The sequence below is a fragment of the Phaethon aethereus genome (genome assembly GCF_964289735.1).
Source record: "Phaethon aethereus genome assembly, chromosome: 2".
Classification (NCBI taxonomy): domain Eukaryota; kingdom Metazoa; phylum Chordata; class Aves; order Phaethontiformes; family Phaethontidae; genus Phaethon; species Phaethon aethereus.
In genome coordinates, this window is record NC_138582.1 from 144,135,075 (window position 1) to 144,157,114 (window position 22,040).

Consider the following 22,040-nt stretch of genomic DNA (forward strand, 5'->3'; position numbering starts at 1 on the left):
TGGATCTGCAGTATGGAAGATGCCTGCAAATGTTTAAAGGACACAGCTGTTTCATAGGATAAGAGCACAGGTAGGTGAAGTAAGGAGCAGGAGGAAATCTGCACAGGCATGCGCACTGGAAGAATAGAAGAAGATTATCTAGGGGAAGGAGTCACAAAAATAAAGCAAAGCTGTCCATTGTTACTGTGAGCAAACAGCATTCCCACCAGGGTATACTGCTGCTGGCTAGATTCTGCGGTTGACTTCATCTGTCCTCTACACTGTCTTAGTGCTTGCAAAGACACGACACTATAAATTACCTTTCCAGATGTTGTGATGTTAAACAAAACTAACAGCAGGCATGCAAATACCATTTCTGAGACAGTATACTTTCCAGAAAAACATCAGCTCAAGATGGAGTGAGGAATTAGCTGAAGAAGGAACACATGACGTATCAAGTTGGGTGTTAATTAAGAAGTGAATATTTTCACTTTTTGCCCTGTAACTGCTCATTGTATAAGAGCTATCTAAAAGAAAAGTAAAAACTTCATTTTTATCTGAAAGATTGCATTTGCAGTGCAGTAAGAGATAAAGAAATTAGGCTGTGAACTGGGAGTGGGAGTTGAGACAAAAGCCTCCGCTGAATTAAAGACATCCAGATAGGAAAAAACAAAAAATGGTAATAAATGAATCTATTAATAGAACAGAGAATAGTTGATAGTGGAAAGCCCCAGGGTTTGACAGTCACACTGCTATTGTTAGAACCTGCTCTTCAATGATCTAGAAGATTAATTAAACAAGGCAAAATTTGCTAACTAATTATTTAGATTCTTTATTAAGATGAGAAGACTTTGATGCATTTCAGCAGAATTTAATTAAACAGAAACTGGTAAACTCATCAGTACGTTAGAGTTAGTACAATTAATTACTTTCAAGGTGGTGCAAATCATGAGAAACGGAACAGGTCTTGCACAGGTTCTGTGTGGTTCCCTGAAAACTCAAGAACTGACTCAGAAAGCACCATGAGAGCATCTGCTCAGTGCCTAGCAACAGTTTGGAAAGCTGAGAAAATGCTTAGTCACATTCATACAACAGGATGCGGAAGGAGGACACGGAATTTAAAATTCGCCTCTCCAGTACAACACTGAATTTGGTTAACTTCCTTAAAAGAAACCTTTCAGAGGAAAGCAGCAATGATAAAAGCATACAAGCAGCATATGAAACATGTATTTTCTGATGACTCTCGTGCAAGACCCTTTCTCCTTATCAGTGCAGTAAGTCTACCCAAGACCACATCTTCCTTTCCTGGGACCCTGCCTTTCCCACAGCTGTGTGGGCATGAATCTTTGTATCCAGTGAGGCAGAGAAGTGCAGTTCCCACTGAAAGCTCCCTTGTCCTAGGAGGGACAGAGATGAGGTAAGTACGGTAAAAGGACACAGTTTTCTCTAAGAAGAACTGTATTCTCTCTCTTATGGGTGTGTTCCAGAAAAAAGTAAAATTCCCTGGAGGCATACAACTCTCCAAGTGAGCTTTAGGTGAAGACATCAGGGTCCCCTAGCACCCTTTCGTTATGATGAAGAACAGGGGGAAAGAGTGGGAACAGAAAGGCTCAACAACACCCACGCAACTTCAAAGAACTTCAGGTCTGCTACTCAGCACCACAGTCCATGAGAAGACTACAAGTAAAATAACACAGGAGAAGCTTCACGACAGTATAGGATTCTTACTGTCAAGCTGCCTCCTTATCCTATCTTTTATGACTGTAGGCACCACTCACAAACTTCCAACTCGATGGATTACACCCTAAATGAGGTCAGAAGCAGCACGGAACAATTAGTGATATTAGTCCGGCGCTGCCCTCTGACTGATCCATTAATCTTAAGAGCAGGGGTGACAACAATATTGAAAAACAGCACACATTTCACAGGAAAATCCCTCCTGTACGTAATCAAATTCTGAGATCCACTAATATGAGATATTAGTAACCTAAATAGTTAAGCAAAATTATAAAGAAGACTTGATATTTACATCAATTGAAATAGCATTCATAGTTGTATTTCCCAGATTAGAGTCACGAGGACACTAATTCTCATCCCTAAAAAGAGAAGCGGATTGCCAGCTGGGATTATGAAAGAATTCCCTCTCTTTCCTTTGTCTCATAGGCTACCACAGTACATCTGGTGGGTGCTGATTATCTTCCTATAAAACATTGTAAGAAAGAATAACTGAATTTATTATCATTGGAGAAGCCAAATCGGTTGGGTCAATGATCTGCCATTACGGTATGACAGCTCTTCTGAACAGTCCAGCACTTCAAACAATAGATAGAATAATCATAGATACTTATATGTGCTATTCTTTCCCCTCCTCTCACCCTCACCTAGAAGAGTTCAAAAGGTAAAAGCCACGTCTTCATTTTCACGGATTCTTTACTGCGCCAGCTACAGACAGTCTGGACACATTTTTCTGGCAGAAACATTGCAAAAATCTATTCTAGGTCAACAATTTCCACTGTCAGGATCATTCAAAGTGTTCAGAAGGCTCAAGGAGAAAAATGAATCGCTAAGTATTGGTATTATGCAAGCTCCCTGAAGAGGTACTGACTGCACTTATTGCAAAGAATTAAGAAGTAGCTTTAATGTCATTCTGTTCATGAATATCCTTTCTTTGCAACTGATCTCACATAATAAACCCTGCTACAAAAACTAGCATGCACTGTGACTAGATTAAGGACAAAACTATTGTGTATATGTAATGCTGTGGGTTATAAACATGAAGTAACGCCAGTGAAATGCACACAAATCTGTGTGTGTACAGGACACCAGGCAGAAGAGAGGTACACACAGTTCATGCTGTGATCACAAAGATAACTATGCTTATTAAACCAGTTCTATAAAATCCATTAAAGTGACAGTATGAAATAGCAGACATGCCAGTAAGTATGTATGTGATTCCTCCCATGAAAGAAGGATTCATAAAGTTGCCTTGCCTTGAATTAGGCGGGGTGTGCGATTGTACGTTGCCTGCACACTTGTAGTTCAGCTGGGACTCGCCGCAGGAATGGCAGAAGGTATTTGCATAGCAACAACCTCTTCCATCGCTCCTGCCTCCCGCGGTGACAGGGATCATCGATGGCAGCTGCCACGGGAACGGTGCACTCAAAGGTCAGTAGCACCGCTTCCTGCATGGCCAACAGGCAGGAGCTGACGGCACGTGAGGGATTTTGCCCCAGAAGATCCTCTTACGTTGTCCCTAAGGTTCTGGAGCAGTTCAGGTGCAGAGGTGAGCACGTCTGCCAAAGAAGGTGGAGATGAGGGATTTCTCCATCCCAGCTCTAACACAGGTGTAAGGGGGAAAGAGGATCTGTCCACAAAACACGCAGCAGGCAGGGCTCTTTTGTCATACAGCAAAAGAAAACCAGTCAGCAAGATAACAATATGTCTTTTTTTTTTTTTTTTTGATATCTAAATTCACCAGTATTAGCTCTCGCTTGCTTTACAAGCAAATGTTTAAATCCACACTGAAGCCAAAACGTCAAGCATCCTGAAATCTCTACCTCCAAAATACAGCTTTCTGGAACCATTTCTGATTCTGAGTAGCTAAAACCAATACAGTTCATCAGTGCCAGGAGAGCATCAGACAACTCAACGGTCCACGACCTGACCAGGAGCCAGGTAAGAGCCTGTGCCACACGATGCTTAACCATCCTGTCAAGTCTTGCTCTCAGCCCACCACAAACCAGGAAAAAAAATCATGCATTTCTCAGCTGGCCTGCATAAAGCAGAAGGGTAGTCTTCCTGAGTTTTTTTTCCATGAAGTTTTAAATGAAACAAAAAATACGGGGAGTTCCACCAAATTCAACCCATTCCTTTCCTCTAATCAGACATACACATTAGTAAGATGCTGCTAACCACATAGTATGCCACTGTGTATATAGATTCTTATATATCTGTTTTATTTAATACTATCTTAATATTATTTTATATCGTAGTTTATATTACATTTTAATTTTTGTTTTAATTTCGTATTATGAGTTTTTTTAATCTAGTTGTGACATTAATGCACTGGGTCATTACTGCTCTGAAAATTCAGTATCTGAAGCTTACTTACGAGGAAAAATATAGAAGGTCATACATCTCTCCTTGATAAACAAGACTTGTCAGAAACCAATGATCCCATTGCCCAGGATACATAGTACACTTGACAATGTGAACTCAACAACAAGGAAGAAATACTTTTTACAGTCCACTATTTTGTGACAAAAGAGTCTAGATTACCACCGGTCTGACTGTAGTTTACTTCCCAGGAGAAGATTCTAGGAGCACTCTGTGAAAATTGTCTTATGTTTCTTCCTTCCTCCAAACCGATTACTTTTCCATGGAGACAGGTATTCTATTCTGTAACTTATGAAATAATAATTACACAAACTAAGCTGATTCTAAATGTATATAATACATATGTTTTATGTGAGCGCTTTCTTCTTTTTTTTTTTTTTTAGTTAAAACATCAAACACTAAATATACATAGCATTTGTTTTGTGTACCGAAACACAGGAAGACATTATTCTCTGTCATAAGGATTTTATGTTTGAAGGTCCCAACTCTGCAGAAAACCTAATAAAGTATATGCTCATTTTTATAGTTAACTCAGTAGGAACACTCACAGCATGTGTGAGTCTTTGCAGAAGTAGTACTGATGTAACTAAAACTGTAAATGTTACACAAAAATACATTCACCTGTAATTACACTGCAATTTCTAGTAACTTTTTTCCTAAATAACCTCTTTCAAATACAACCTTGATCAAGCACGCCCAAGATTCTTTGCAGAATCCACATCCCAACATTATTCCTTAATGTTGTGTGGGAACAGCTATGGAATTATAGCGGAAACGTGCACGCCAACATACAGCACCACCATCTGAGGGGGACTGCATATAATACCCCTAATAGTTTAGTCACGGTTCAAAAAAAGTCAGCCCTGAACTCATTATTTAAAGAATTCAGCCATATTCCCTAGAGAGGATTTTGAGAGGGAACCAAAGGGCAACTACAGAATGGCTGTTGCTTTTGGATTTATTTTGTAGAGTTAAATCTTTACTGAAATTAATAAGCTTTTAAACAGAAAAGCTATGTGACTCTGTAAGTTTTTAAATGGCAAAACAGTTCATTTCTAGGGAAACACTGTTCTTACTAATTTACAAACATTTTACAGCCTTGTTCAGAATTTCACTTGCAGTATATATTACATTTTCTAGCATATTCATTGTTTTATGGATTTTTAAAGGGATGCTTTTCAATGAACCACAGTAAAGGAACAGAGAGAAACCCAGAGATGGCGCAGGGTCTCAGGTAGCTCAATGAATTAATACTGGGATTAATTATTAAGTTACTCTCCTCAATTTGGTAGCTGTTAACACTACTGCATCCAGTACTCTCTTCTCCTCTGTGCTGAGGTAGCATCTGCAAGCACCAGGGTGCTCACCATGGTCCTCCTCCAACCCTGGGGCAGTAACGTGGCCAGTCTCCCCAGTGGAGTAGCAGGGAGGAGATCAGTGGCAGCACAGTTTCCATCTGACCAACACCCATGACCTTTGTCATTCCAGCAAATACAAACAGTCTGACGTCCATGGAGATCTAGACCAGTGAAGAGTCATCTTCTATCTGCAATTTCAGTTTGTTCCAGTGGTCATATTTTAAAAATCTAAGCCAAAACAAAAATCTGTAATACCATAGCTCATCCCTGTCCTGAGATAAAAGCAGAGAAGGCACAAAGAGGACAAAAAACTCTGATGCCACCTGGGCATACTAACAATCCTGTGAAAGAAGCCAGGTATTCTTAAGTATTCAATCACATTTTTTTTTTCCTTCTAAAATACTCACCTGACTTTCCCTTTGGTGTTTCTAAGAACAGTTGCAGCAAAATTCTGCGTAACACCAACCAGACTGATGCCATCAACTTCCACAATTTGGTCATTCACTTGGATCCTTTCAGGGGAAAACCACAAATATATACATAATTGTGTGAAATCTTGGTGAATTTTCAGTAAAACTTAGCATACAGGTATCTTTTTAGTTTGATTTTAAACAAAGATTGTAAAGAAAAACTCAGTCATAAAATGATTGAGGTAAATAGGAAAAATACATCATTCTTTGCACACAGACATCTCATAAATCCACTTCAAAGTTACCATTACAATTAATAGCATCAATCATCCAGTCACTTTCCTTGTATATAAATACAGCAACACAAACTCTTAAATTTGTCATATGACTTAAATTAAATGAGATACTTGGACAGCTCTTGCATCATTCTTTCCTAAGCCAATCTTGAAAAACAACATAAGACATAGCTCTGGTATTTCATGCTAATGGAAAAAAAATGCGCTATTTAACTAAAACAACCTGCTCATCTGTGGAGAAAAGAGTTTGTACATCAGTCTTAATTGTGACCTACTCTCTTAAAATATTTTGTCTCATTTGTTCCAAAAAGATGAATTCCCAGTGTAAGCGTGATCTTGCTGCACACAGTAAGATGACCATGGACTGTTTTAATGAGGACTCTCTCTTTGAAACCAAACACCTATTCACAGTTGACACATTATTTGATGCAGGAAGTTAGGCAGAATAAAAACAATGCTGCTTTTATCTGAAGCAAGCGCTGTTACGAAATCCCTAGAGCAGGTATTGGACTCATCTGTATTACACATTCTTGGAAGGAGGACTGCTATATTAAAATGTCCTACAGAAATGCACAAAGTCCTACAGTTTCAAAAATTTAAGAAAACACAACACATTCAGAAGTACTGAAAGGGAGCAATTTTCAAGTACTTACATGGATGCTACTGATCCAAATGATACAGTTTACAAAGGAACCAAGAAAAAACTACGAAAAAATCCCATTAAAATTGGAAGAAAATACCTAAATTAAGCTATTGAATATCTTAGAATAGCCTAGTGATAAGACTTGTTCTTAAAGAACAACAGAGGCTTCAAAAGAGCGCTGAGGCATTTTGACTTGGAGCACTAATTTCTCTGTCGAGTCTGGGGCAATGCTTTGCAGTTCTACATGTGTCCAAGCAGTATCTTCAGTTCTTTGGACTCCAGTAATGAGTAAGAAACTACAAAATTTATTCTTTGGCAGCCTCACACCACAGAATGTCACTGTGTTCTGAGCAGGATCTCCCTTCTGTATACAAGAAACCTTGAAAAAATGATGATTGTGACAGCCTATAAACTCTTATCTTGAAAATCATATCAGACATTTTAATCACAGAATTCTATTTTGGTTTTCACTGAAGCATTTAATAAATACACCGATCACATTAATATTAATTGTATCTTGATACTGTAAAAAAAAAAATTTTGTTTTTTAACTGTAGCAAATATGAAGTGCTGCAAGACTTCCAAGAAAGGAAGTCTAAGAAATTGGTGCCTGCTGAGTGGGAACCCTCTTGGCTGAAAACTTCACTATGCAGTGGACTAGCAGTGTTCATACAGATGCAGTTATGGTATTTCAGGTGATGAAACGTCACGTTAGAGAACTGTTGCCTGCAACTTCGTAAGTGGCTCTATCTTGATCTACTGCAATTCAGTCTGATTCCATTCATCCTTCAGGCATATTTTGTTTCTCCTTTATTGTTTGTACAGCTCCTAAATTCATTTTCAACTCCTATTTTTATGGCCATTGTTCTCCAAACCTGCCCTCTTTCTATACATACATATATTTTAATTATAAATAAACAAACATACAAATCAAACAACATACAACTAACATAATCGTTATTCAAATTATATAACTACACGTAATCAAAAAAGAAGTTTCCTGTCTGTTGCAGTATACATTCTATACTGCCCAGAGTGAAATACTCTCAGAGACATATTCTCTTGTCTTCCTCTTTCTTGGGCATGCTCTCTCCAGCCCCACTCCCACTGCAGCTCTGTACCTGTAAGCCTAGTCCTAACTCCCCAGACAAACCAGCCCAGGCATCATCTACACCAAAATATTCTCACAGCCATGTTTGCTGGGCAGCCTTCCCTTTAGACTCCCTCCATTAGGAGCTCCAGGGCTTCCTCTGTTGCTCAAATCTAATTTCAAACATGAACGAAAAATTAGGCTCCGGTTGGCAAAGCCTGAGTTACAGAGGTTTAATGGCTTTTATCATTAATGAAATTAGTAATTTTTGGACAATTTTTAAGAATTAAAAAATTTTAAAAATTAAAATTTTGACAATTTGACTTTTGACAATTATTTTTTAATGGTCATGACTTAAAACTTTGCCTATGTGAAGCAGCACTTCAATGAAGTAGCAACTACACAAGTGAAGCAACTAGAGTTGAACAAATTCCTTGCATAATTACTGCTCTGTGTGATCAAATGAAAAATTTAACCTGTGCAGAGCCATTTAGAGTATTTTTCAACAACTGTGTAATGTTTCAAAACTGTTGTTCTCAATGTTACCAAAATATTTTACAATGTGAATGATTCATAACCACCATAGTTTGAAAGAAGCAGCTATGAACTAATCTCAGAAAAGATTTTATTCTTCATATTCAGTCTGATTTCATATTTTACACACTATTAATAATCTTTCTTATTACTTATCAACATGCTTGCCTTTGGATCCATCCTGAAGCACTCCTCTTGGCTAAATACTGCCACACAACATCTTTTGATATGACAACTGAACACTACCTGTTTGTTTGCATCAACATGAATCAAGCCAGCGGTGCTCAATCACTGAGAAACTCCTTTGTACAGATTTTGAATTTCCATGGGAGGCAAGTACTTTACATCATGATTCAATGGGTCTTTCAATAAAAGATGGGAGTTATCCTACAGATACTGTAATGTTTTAAATTGTAGTTTCAGAAAAGCCTGCTTGAAGACTGCTATGTGGTTATTCAGAATATCTGATGCAACTGTTGAAATACAATTTTATTTTCTGTTAGAAGACTTTTGTTTTGCTATCAGTGTTAATGATTAACAAGGCTTCTGACAAAGATGAAGTTAACAGGACCCTTTACAGTTGATGCACTTTATTACAGAACCGACTGCTCCTGACTGAGAGGATTACAATACCCTCTTCCTAAGTGAATGATCAGTCAGGCTCTCAAAGAGAAAATCAGAGGGCTATTTCTCATCTGACTGAACATTCAGCCAGTTGAAAACCAACACAAATATTAGAACGGTCAAAGAAAGGTATTATTTTTTTCTCAGCTGACAAGCCCCTTTCAGACGCCATCTAGGGAAATAAAAGAAGATACTTGTGATTGAACATTAACTTCTGTAGCCCATTCAAATAGGTGAATAATGAGAGGAACTGAAAATACAGATCGTCACAGAGCAGTAGTATGTGACTGATTTTCAAGCAGAGAATTTCACACAGAATGCCAGTTGTGAGCTTAGTGCCTTAAGGCTGAGCTCAAGCGTAACTTTCAGAAAAACGTTCACCTAAATTTAAAGTAATAGATGAAGTCATGACATCCTGAGGTGTCAGCTTCTTCACTCCCTTTCATGATTTTTAGGCCTATGATAAATCAGTAGCCTTCAACCTGTTATCTTATTGCCAAGACCTGTAAAGATACCTGCAAGCCCCATCTGGAAGATGGTATACTTCAGTAGTTTCAGAGCAATGTTATTAAACTTTGTAACCCCTTGCCACGTAGAGCCTTCCGATTTAGTTTTTGTGTGGTTTCCACAGCTGAACCACCTTTTGCCTAGCTGAAAAGTTATAGGCGTTCATCAATAAGGAACATGTTACTTCAATACGCTTTTTAGAAGACAGTATTTTAAAGTTTATTCTTATTCTATTTACCCGTGTTTGTGTTCGGTATTACTTATAACTAATATAACAAATCACTAATGGTTAAAAATAGAAGTAGAGCATGCACATAAGTAGACTCAATTGCTAATGCATCAGGTAAGTAATATTTTATTTGTATGCAAATTTACAAAGGATATGCACTGGGACAAAACAACAAATTATATGGGTTGGAAGACGTTTAAGAATACTTTTTATTATAATTACATAGTGAAGTGTTTTTCTAACTTTTAATGAGAAACATTGGTCTGACTCTGGCAGGTATTGTGTAATGCACAGATAACTCTGTCCCATATGATGGGAAATTCTGGATGTTCAAAAGGAATTCTTTAACCTGCACATACCAAGTAAGCAGCTCTAGAAGCAACCAGGTTTTATATGAACATTGTGTAAGACTACAAACACCAATTCATTTCTTTAGTGAGCAAGATTTATGGCACAGCTTCCCATTCCAACTAATTAACGTACTTTCAGTGCTGTAGAGGTGAAAACTGAACTCTGGAGCAGAAGACCATGCATAATAAGAAAAACAAAGTAACAGCCTGTGTTGGTAAACTTGAAAGTAGGTGTATTTAGTAAGAGTTTAAGCATTCAGATACACTAATTATTTTCCTAATCAAATATTGAGCAGAACTCTTTCATAACTACTGTTTGTTTAAAGCTGGTTTGAAGGCAAAAGAACACGTGGGAGCTCAACACCTTTAAAACCTAAACTGCCTTCAAAAGTGACACACATTCTGGAATCTCCAGCTTTACTTGGGCTAAAGCATCTGGGTTTTCAGGTACTCATGAACACACATCTTTGGCAAATCTGTTCTCCTTAAGCAGTTTAAACTCAGTACACCAAACTGGTGTCTTCTCATAACCATATCAGGTATTTGGACCTTACCAAGGAAGTCTCCAAATTTTACAACTTTGAGTTCTCATTACATACATTAAGCAAACAACTCCTTCCTCTGAAAATCATAATTCATAGCAACTACTGCTGAGAAAATTTCCAAATACCGAGTCTAGTTTACCTGCCATCTCTTTCTGCTGCCCCACCTTCTGTTACTGTTTTGACAAATATTCCCAGTTTTTCAAGGCCTGCATCTGCTCCAACTCCCATTCCAATAATGCTTATGCCAAGTCCATCTTCATCTGTGAAAAAGGAAAGCAAAAGCAAAAACTTCTTACATTTGATTTATATAGTTATTTGGTAGATAAACATTTATGCTTTCATTCCTCTCGGTTTTCCATGTCAGTAACATTAATACCCCTTTGCTTCCTCTTAGAAACTTTATTATTCTACCATTTTAATTACACACAAAAAATATCACCTTCACCCTTATATCATCTTCACCCTTATAAGGAGTTCAGAACAACAATCAGTATTTTTACTCTTCTAGTGGAGAATGAAAACATTGCATCAAACACTGTGTGAAATCATATGTTAATGGAGTGACACAAAACAACTCCCTTAGGCAAATGAAGAACTGCATGCCTCTCAACTGCTTCTTTAATTCTGTATCAAACAATTCTTGAAATCCAAAAGGCCAAGGTGAATACAACAGATTCATGGAAACTCAGGCTCTAGTACACATGTGTAGACTTCCTCAGACTTGTAGACCAGTGTCACAGGAACTGGAAATGGCACACAGACTCCATACCTTTTTCTAGTTCAACTGGGAAGAGCTCCAGCTTTTCCACACGCTTCTCGAGTTCATATTCAGCTGATGCAGCCACTGGGTCAACTTCATCATTTCTCCTGTCATAGTCTTCATTGGAATATGTATTGAAAACCTGTGGAAATGGACCAAAAATCAATCAATTACCTACTCCAAAAAGACTTCCAATTTATGGAAATAGCTGCTGCTTTTGTCCTGTGATGTTGCAGAGTTTGAAAAGGCTTTCAAAAGACAAATTTCTCTTGTTCATTCTAACTTCAGGTTTTTAAATTTGTGCTCTTTCATTCAAGTAAAGCATGAGCGTGCTTGCAAAAGTCAGTTGAGTATAAATGATTTATTTTCATTGTTTGTGATTATAAATGCAGAAGGTGATCTTGAATGACTAAGTTGGCCTATACATGTCAATATTTAAAATACTTAATTCAACTCATTAAGAATGCACTACTAGTAAAGATTCACAGACAGGAAAAAGCAAAAAACATTGAAATGATGATCTGCATAGTCTCTGTTTCAGTCTTTTCTCCTAACAAAGTTCCAGTTTGCATTCATCTAAGCAAAGCTAGACCTGAAGATTACTGATCTACATTTACACCCCCTATGGATACCATTAGAGATTATGCTCCATACTATGTATTAACTTTTTAGCAGAGCAATATACACAGCCATGGGTACTTTTTAAACTAACCAGGTTTACAGGTCTATTTCAGCTCTAAAGCAGTAATTATATTATTGATGCTACTTTCTATCATACTTTCAACATAAACATGGCCTTCAATCAGAGATTATACAGACCTTCAGGAAAAGCATATTTTCGTATTTTAGAGGTCAGAGTTTGCCAGCCTAATTCACTTAACTCTCCACATTTGGCAGTAATGAAAGAATACACATTATTAGTGGTAATAATTTTACTGAACTTCAGTCCCACGCATATATCATGTTCATTGCTTCAAATAAAGGAAAACAATTTCCCGTATCTTCTCTACCTCTTTTACAGACACCCTACAGAAGATACAATTATGTAGCCATGTTTTTCTATATCACTGTTTCTCTTTCAACATAAAACACCGCAGCATGGTATTTATGTAGCTGTATGTACTCTCAGGTCTGAAGAAGCCTACTCTCCTTACAGCCTTGCTTGGAGGCTCCTGAATGACTGCCCCTAGGGCAAGCATGCCAGCTTGCTGCCCAGTGCAATGCCAGGAGCTGGGCTCACTTCCACCTGCTCGAAAAGTTGTTAGTGCAGATTAATTTCTTTTAAGTAGTAAATATATTACAATTGCAATACAAAAATACTATTCAATACTATTATAAGTATAGTTATATGTTATATGTATATGTTATAGTATATGTTATGGCTACTGCAAAGCTACTGCAAAAAACCTCCCAGCTTTACATAAAGTAGTGGTTGAAACAGCAAAGATTTTAGTCACTCTACGGAAATTTTAACTCTGGTATTTTACATCAATACGAAACACTTAATAAATTGCCTCTTCCAAGAAGACTGAGATGATAAATGTTTTACATGGATCCACAAACCTCTCTCACATTGATTTTTAGTGATATTGATGCAAGAAAAAGGCTGTTTTAATTAAATCATGTTCCTAAGAAATCTTCATAAATATATCCAAAAGCTAGGTAAAATAAGTCACATACCAAATGCTGTCCAATGCCGCTGAACATTTTATGCTGCCTTAGTATGTATAAGATAGGAAAAAAGACACTGATGCAGAAATAAGCATAAGGAAATGTAACAACTTACTTGGTCTAAAATAACCTGCAAAATCTATGTGCAAGTTCTGGCCACACAACACACAAATGGAGAAACTGTGCAAACAGTGATTACCTTCAACTCCTTCCCTAAGCTTCTGTTTGTGGATGCAATAACTGCATCTGCATCGGGATGTATTAATTTCTGCTCCTGCTGTTAACCCCATTGGGTGTTTGAACTCCCAGTTAAAATGGAAAACAAAACGGAGGGTGTCCATACCTGCTTAACAGCCTGACAGAGGAGGTCTGAAAAGTCTTTTGTTACTCAACGTCTTTCACAGACCTCTTTTACAAAAGATAAAGCCTTCTTCATGTAACATACCCCTGCCTGCTGCTTCTCTGTGGGTCTCAACGCTTGAAGACAGGAAGAATCACGAACATGGTTTTCTATGTAGGCCATATCAAGCTAGAAAACAACCTGTAGATGTAATGATGCTAGCATGTGTGTAGTGAAAAAGAAGCAGGTAGGGGTCAGATTTATCTTTTGCTTGTGTGATGCATGACTCAAGACAAACATCTCTACCCTGACACAAGAATAGATCAAACCAGTCAGAAGAGCCCACTCAACAGCAACAAAAAGCCCTGCCGCAGGCCGGCGACTAAGCTCCCCTGGCAGCTAACCTTCTCTCTGTTGTCAAAGATGACTATTCCCACTAAGGGCTCAAACCCCAACCTCATTCATGATGACATCAACCAACATAAGATCAATCAGCGGAGCTAGACCCAATTAAAATATTAGCGAGCTAAGGTTTGACCACAAATCTTTAGGTCTAAAATGCAGCAGGCATGCAAGCAAGTACAGGTTAAAACAACAGTTATGAGTTTAGCTTGGAATGGCTCATTTTGATAAATTATGAGACACCTGTGTTTCAAATGTGGAAGAGAGATGGATGTTATCAAGGAAAATGGAGATACAATCACTAGCTGTTGAAGGATGACGAGAAAGGCAGGGAAGTATTGCTTGCTGAAGACAAAGATGAGGGTGAGGTACAGGGAAAAATTACATCACAAAATGAGTATATTTACTTCAGGATTCCTTTTCATCATGTTAACTGGCCCCATTCTTTTCCTTTTGTTCAATGATTGGCATTAGTATATTGTGGCAGCAGTTTCAGATTTGTTTTGAAGTGACTGAATACGCTGCAGGACAATTTTCTTTCAAAGCATCAAATCATACACTGACTTCTTGTTTGGGATGATCTTTCATGAACCAGACTAGACAGAAGAGACAGCTTCTTGGATCTTGCTCACTGTTTTGGAATATTTAGGTTTGCACATGAGAAGGGAACTAAAGATACGGCTGGCGGTGAATACAGTTATCCTTACATCTCCAAATATATGATGCCACTCTTGCCTAGTATCTTACCTAAGCATGCAATCTGAGATTGTAGGATCACTGATAGCATCAAGATAAAATAGCATTTGTTTCCTGCCTGACATTAACTCACCATGTTTTGTACACTGGTCATATGACCTTGCCCACTGCCTTCAACATGTGTTTTGACTAGGGGAAGAAGGAGGATATTCTTGTATGTTATTTCCCTCATTTTGCATGATCACATTTAATGGTTGACTGATTCTGTTAAATGAACCTCTGGGTGTCAGAATGTAGAAAACTTGTGCTTGGAAACTATTTCTTTGTGAAACAGTCTATCCACCACAGTAACGAACTGCTTGCTCAGTACAGTCATGAGAACTGTCACTCAAGATTTTACTTTGCTAAAAATAAAAGAAACAGTTATAACTTTTCCCTTGAAGTATGCTCAACTTGACTTAAGTAGACCTACTTCACCAAGTTTGTTGCTGCCGTTTTTCCTAGACCGTGTGTGGGATTGCTTGCAGGAATTGACTTAGAGGAATTCTGTCATTCCCTGTGATTTCACAGATTTGGTTTCACCCTCACACTGGCCAAGTACCCACTACAATGAAGTCTCCTAAGCCATTACTTTAAAAAAAGCTCTTTTTCAGGAAAATACAGTACATCATCTGGTTTTATCTCTCCATCAGAAAAAAATAAGTTTCCATAGAATTCACCTATGACATTTACAAGGATTTACAACAGCACTCGTAATCCAGCAACAGAGGAAATGAAAAGCCACCAACAGCGGTGACAACCCAATGGATACCAGAGCTCAATGTGTACATCAAAACAAACAAAACCCAAAGGACTGATGGGCTCACTCCAACGCTGCTGTTAACAGAACATAATTCTGTCTTCTCTAAAGTGAAAGAAAAAGGGTCATCAGTCATTTATACAGCATCAAAATAATGACAAACTGTATGATCAAAGAAGCAGGTATTATTGTTAGGCACCCTGGACGGCACACCCAGGGACACCATAAATACACACACATAACTGCTTGCTTCTTTTTCAGAGAGCACTGACAGAGCACAATCTAGAAAAGACACATCACTAAGTATAACAAAATACGTTGCAGACTAATACAGAAAAAGCCTCACATTCTGGTTCTAATACTTCATTTATGAATAAGACCAGAAAAATACAGCAGTAGATGAAAACTGATTGCTCTTGGAAAAAGAAAAAGTTTTGTAAGCTTGGGGCATTTTCTCATAGCTCTCCACTACCAAGAATCTTCATAGAATTTTTCTACAATAACTAGTGGGTAGGGACAGCTCTTTTTAAGGGAGTTGGAAGGGAGATGAACCATGAAGAATCACAGAATCATAGAATAGTTTGGAAGGGACCTTTTAAGGTCATCTAGTCCAATCCCCTGCAATAAGCAGGGACATCTTCAACTAGATCAGCTCCTCAGAGTCCCATCCAACCTGACCTTCAATGGTTCCAGGGATGGGGCATCTACCACCTCTCTGGGCAACCTGTTCCACTGTTTCACCACTGTCGTCGTCAAAAATTTCTTCCTTTGAGCTAGTCTAAATCTACCTCTCTCAGTTTAAAATCGTCACCCCTCATCCTATCACAACAGGCCCTGTTAAAAAGTCTGTCCCCATCTTTCTTGTAAGCCCCCTTGAAGGACTGAAAGGCTGCAATAAGGTCTCCCCGGAGCCTTCTCTTCTCCAGGCTGATCAACCACATGGGCTGTCCTCCCCATGGGCTAGCCACCTCAGTGCTACATTAATCATGTTATTAGTGTTGCATACTGTAAACTCTGCAACATAAGAACTGTCTCATCTGATGTGTTAAGAAAGTCCCAAACATACTGCGTATACCCTGGATATGCCTATACTGTCTTCAAAAGGTGTGCCTAGGAACAAGACCTGATCCCAGGTTCAGCTAATACTGACTGCCTTGTCATCCATGCTTTTTATCCCTCCAATGACTGGTGCCTGCTAAAGGGAACAAGTCGTGCAAAACTTCATCTTGGTGGAGGGCACCTTGTTGCGACAGCTGTTCTACCACACCTTCAGTTACCAAAGTCTCTCTAACACACTCCTAAATAGTCTCTCTTATGCGCAGCTCTTGATTATACTAAGTCACTCCATGTCAGGGGCCACAGCCAGCGTATGCTGGTGATCACAGTGTAATACCTTTTATGAAACCATGCTTTCCACACACTATCGCTACTGCTGTCATAAAGCCTGCTCGTCATGCCTCTGTTCAGAAAGTGAAAAGAGCACCTAAGATCCCAGCCAGTCGTCTGGGTGAGGTATCTCCATGTGGATGGATCATCACGCAGAGGAAAGCAGCACTGCAGAAAATGGCACAAACATTTACAGTGAACATCTGTCAGCAAGTCATGCCTCTGGCATCCATTTTGGGCAGGGGACTAGGCATCACAGCCACTACCTCACCGTAACGATGCCATGTAGGACCAATAAACTGCTACTTTTCCCCAGCGTTTTCTTATTTCTGAAAATTCAAAGTAAAGGTTTTGTAACTCTAGTGTGCAAGAAACCATTTTGAAAGTGATGCTAGGCCATGGACTAATTATTACTACGTGTGCTCCTGACTCCAATACTGTTGTTACTCTACGTGCTGCTGCTGGCCACCAACAAGCTAAGCTTGACATCGTTGGTTAATCTTCAGAAGTGTTCTCTAGCTGATGCAGAGTTGTCAAGGAGCACAGATTAGCACCTGCCAGCTAAAGACACTGGTATCGCTTGCATGAACAGTGAACAGTGCCAAAACCTCTCCTCAAACCTGCACAACAACCTGTCTACCTCCTCTTTTCCTTGCATCACCATCCTTGGACAAGAACAACAAAAGACACCTATTAGAGGCACTTCCTGTCCCACTGTGGAGAAATGAGATTTTCAGGCATATTTGCAGTCATGAAAAACAATGGTTTTGGCCTTGTGATGATCTAAAAGCCTCTCCTTTTTTCAGAGCTAACAAGGCACAGACCAAGGCCAGAATTTGGGTTTCCTGAGTCTTGCATAGAGCCATGGTTCCAGAACCAGCAGTGACATACTGTCAAGGGACTGAATGTGGCTTTCCAGAGGGACACGTGATGCTCATTTCTTTAGTGCATGATGGTTGCTTTAGTATATACGACAAGCTCCATCAGAGTATTATTGGTATTATTACCCTTCTTGTATGCTATTTTTAAAACTTTAAAAGTTTGGAACACCTTTATTCCATGTCTTCTTCGCAGACAGCAGCAGCAACCAAGTGGGTCACTTCTGCATATATACTGGTGAGAAGCCCTGAGAATAATCAGGTCTTCTTCTGGCCATACATCATTACTGTGCAAACATAAAATGCAGGAAGGTGAATAATTACAGAACAACCTTATAGTTTTATCTTTTATAACCCACCTCCAGGGTGTGCTACTTATTTGGTGGGGGAGATTCACAGAGGACTTGGCACTGACAGTGTCCGCATTTGGAGTGCGCGAACCTTACAGCGCAAACTATAATCTTTCCTGATCACCCATTTTCTTCCCCAAATAAATAAACTTGGTTGTCCTGCATTGAAACTGGGAGAAAACAGACATGGGCAGACACTAAAGGAAACTAATCAACCTGACACTATGGATGCATCCTTTGGCAAGCTTAATTATAATGACAGTAAAAACAAGTCCCTTTGGTTGGTTCTGCCACATACACCCTGTTGACTTTGCTGAAGATGAAAACCCAGAGGTTGTCTTTATTGCAGACATGAATGGAAACCATAAATATTTTCTATCAGAAGTATTATTATTAATTACAGTAACAACTGGAACTTCAGACAAGTTTTGTTATGTTTGTTAGCAAGAATCCAAATAAGGAAACACAGTGGCTAAGTAATTTTTGACATAAGACATTCAGAAAAACATTACAAGTTGTGGATGACACCTTCAGTACTTTCACAGGTCCTTCAGTCTAGAACAGCGAGTAATAGCACCTCCCTGCCCTCTGTGAGGAGGAACAGGTATGTTTCCAGGACAGCTGCCAATAAATTCAGAGTAGTTTTACAATCATCTCTTATTTTGAATAGATGAAAAAGTCTCTTGCAGGGGAGAGAAGTGAGGAAGAGCCGTAAGAGCACCACAGGAAGAATTAGACACGTTTATGGACATGACACGGACCTACAGCGTTGCACTTGAAGCAGAAGCAGTTGTGAGGAGTACTCCTGCACTGCGCTCTGCAAGGGTGGGAGGCAGGGGAAGGAAGCACTGGGGATAACCTCTCCAGCTGTGCTCAAGAAGCTGAAGGAGAGGAAGAAAATCACAGTTTGACCATTCATTATCTTCTGCTTGAAAGTCTTTATACAGCATAGCTTCAGGCAGGAGAGGAAGCTCTGACAATGTCTGAAATAGATGACGACTTTTAAAGAGTCTTTTCGCTGCGATGTGGTCGCTCTGTCACAGTCAAAGGGAGTGAGTCGGTGAGGAGGAGCCACCACAGGCTCCCTCCAGCTCCCCTGGCTTCACGCTCCCCTACAGCCTGCGTGGGCATCAGCTGTCACCAACGCTTCAGCAAGGAAGCACCAAGGAGGCAAATCTTCCCAAGAAGCAATTGCAGAGATGAGACACAGATGGGAATTAGACAGCTGCAATATTGAAAGAAACTGATCATCTAACACCAAAACCAAGCCTGGGGTTTCCCTCAGAAAGCTCTGTAGGAGAAAGACCTGATTTAAGCAGCAAAAAGAACTGCACAGCATGAAATGATTTCAGTTTCTGAAACCCTAAAAACTTCTGCATCCTAGACTTCTCCAATCCACAGAGACATCTTCCGACACACAACAGAGAGCCAGGAGCAACTGCTGCCATGCACAAACTGTTCCATTTGCTGATGTAAACTGGAAAGTATTATCTCTAGATACTCTTGTTTTAGGTAGCTAGCACACACTATCAAGTCTTCTGTCTCTTGGCACAGTCATAAAGACTGTGTCTAGTAAAAAAAAAGTGTCACAGTCCTGCAGAAGCACCAATACATCTCAGCTTGCATCCATACAGCTCCGTCCACCACAGCATGTCCTGCATCTGGCCTGCCTTCAGGGAGAAGCACCCGACCGATGCTAACCCCAAGCCGTGCCACAGTCGCGCTGCCTGGCAGGACACAAGCATTAAAATGCATGGACTAACCACACGCATTCATTAGGCCTGTGACATGCGTGTGGTTTTGCTTGCCAGTATAAGTGAAGAACCAGGCAGACTTCACTTTTAAGCTTTTTTCACTGAAATGAGTATCTTAAACTTTATGCAGTATGGTTTTAGGCCCAAACATGGAACTGAAATTGCTTTGGTGGTACTGATGGACCATCTGCTGCTACCAACGATGAGAGGATGTACCTGCTCACTCTCTTTGACCTCCCCACTGCATTCACTCCTGCTAAATCAGAAAGTCCTACTGCTTCAGCTCAGAGGGGCTGCAGGGACTGAAAGTAACCCAGCTAAAAAGCTCGAGTTCTTCCAAGAAGGATGCACCAACGCACAGCAGTGCATCGACTGCTTTTCCCCTACAAAACCCTTAGCTGAGCATTTTAAATTCTATGTAGCTCAACACAGACATATTGGTATAAAAATATGGCCTTCTTGGCACCTTAAATCAAGTAGAAGGCTAAATGTTCAGATTTCTCTTTTTCTGTCATCTCAAATTTTCTGTGTACAAATACGATTTTTACTCTGTCATTCTGCTTCTTGGCTCAGTTTCAGGTGTGACTTCTTTAAAACACCTGTTTTCATTAAGCAATTTCCTACAATCAGTGATATACCCTACCATTTATTATCTACTCAGTTTGTACTCGCTTTATTGCTGATGTACTAGTTGTGTTGTAATTTACATCACTACTTGTCTACATAGCAGAAAAATACAAGATCACTGTCGCCGGAAATGAGGTGTCTGCCCCATGTGAAAACTTCATGCTGTTACTCTTAATTAAGACAGGTCAGAGTAATTAGCAAGTAAAAATAAGCCCACATACTGAAGAGTAAAACCAAAGCTAACACAGAGTTGCTCTTACAGAGTAATTTCTAAGAATATAAAAAATTTTCCTGATCATTATTTGGCTAATATTGTGTCATTACAGATTAACGTTATATGACAAAGGAGATTAAGTTCTCCTGAAAATACGAAGTTTTCATATTAGTGCTATCTAAAACCTTTCTCCTTGAAGGTAAGTTAAATTTTTACTTAGGTAAGTAAAGTAGAAGATAAGTGAAAATTTTTATAGTAGTAAGTAACCCTCTCTCAGCTGAAAACATCCTATTTTGTGTGTGCTAAGTGTGTGATATGAGGGAGTATCAATGAGGAGATAAAAGATGCTCTTCTCTTAGAATGATTTTTCCTCATTCTTTATGAAAGGACTGTTTCCCTTCTGAAAATGCCCAATTTGGAAAAAAAACATCCACCAGTTCAAGTCTCACAAAACCCAGATGAGTTCTGAGAAATTCCTCTCCTCCAGACACTGGCTCTCATTTTGACTCCATCAGTGAGCCAGTAGAGCTGCTGTCCTTCATGGGCAGAAACAGATATCCCTCTGACTTCAACTGTGCTTTTTCAATGCAGTGTATTTTTCAAAGCTTCTGCTTCCTTCCTCCACAACAACATATATCACTGACCCAGTCTAAGGCTATCCTGACAAAGATAATCTCCAGTCATCTGCTAATTACACTCAAAGCCATTGCCAAGCAACATTCCTCTTTCAGAGACTTTAGAACATGAGACCTCTGCGCTGGGACAATACTTCAATAAAGCATTTAACAAAACACCACCACCCGAGATGCAGCCTACTCCACCACTACTGCCAACAGCAGTTCAAAACCAGGGAGAGAGAGAGGGTGCCCTGCAGCTCAAGAATGAGTTACTCCAAGTGCTTTTCAGTGACTCCTGCTGAAAGGGCATTTCTTATAGGCTGTAACTTTGACTAAAATAAACTTTGCAGTGCCAAAATGTGAACTTTCCCATGTTGCATCCCTTTAGGGCAGATTTAGGGTCCAAAGCCTGTTGGAAACAAGTGGGACCATAGACCTGTACAACCATCTCTTCATACTTTTTAAGGGACCTGAGAACAAGATAAGCTCATTTGAAAACAAATGGATGTTTATACACTTAAGAAGCTATACAAAATGCAATGCTGGTCTCACAAACACTGAGGACTCTTCATTACACAACACAACAATTGTGTCCTTGTTCACAATCTTGATCTAGTGCACGGTAAAAAAATGAAAAGTGGAGACTGAACTGTCTCCCATGGGCGTGAGTCCTCATTGACAGGGCTTGCCCTTTGGAGCAGCAGTCCTACTCAGGTGAAACTTCAGGAACATCGTGTCACAAGAAACAGAGAATAATTTCTTTCTTTTCTACCCAGGCAACAAATTATGGCCTCTAGGTTGTTGAGGGCAAATATGCCTCTAAACCAATCCTGGAAAAACTTCAGCTCTTTTCCCATGGCAACCC

General features: G+C 39.4%; 1 protein-coding gene across 2 annotated transcripts in view; it reads right to left on the minus strand.

The window, feature by feature from the left end:
* The window catches only part of PPP1R9A (protein phosphatase 1 regulatory subunit 9A), a gene marked incomplete at both ends in the record, with an annotated part of 146,801 nt that overhangs the window by 51,204 nt on the left and 73,557 nt on the right, over nucleotides 1-22,040 (minus strand). For both annotated transcript variants that reach the window (XM_081996364.1, XM_081996363.1), the window contains 3 exons: nucleotides 5,861-5,965; nucleotides 10,821-10,941; nucleotides 11,451-11,583. In XM_081996364.1, the coding sequence (XP_081852490.1) occupies nucleotides 5,861-5,965; nucleotides 10,821-10,941; nucleotides 11,451-11,583 (359 nt within the window). The remainder of the gene's footprint in view (nucleotides 1-5,860; nucleotides 5,966-10,820; nucleotides 10,942-11,450; nucleotides 11,584-22,040) is intronic.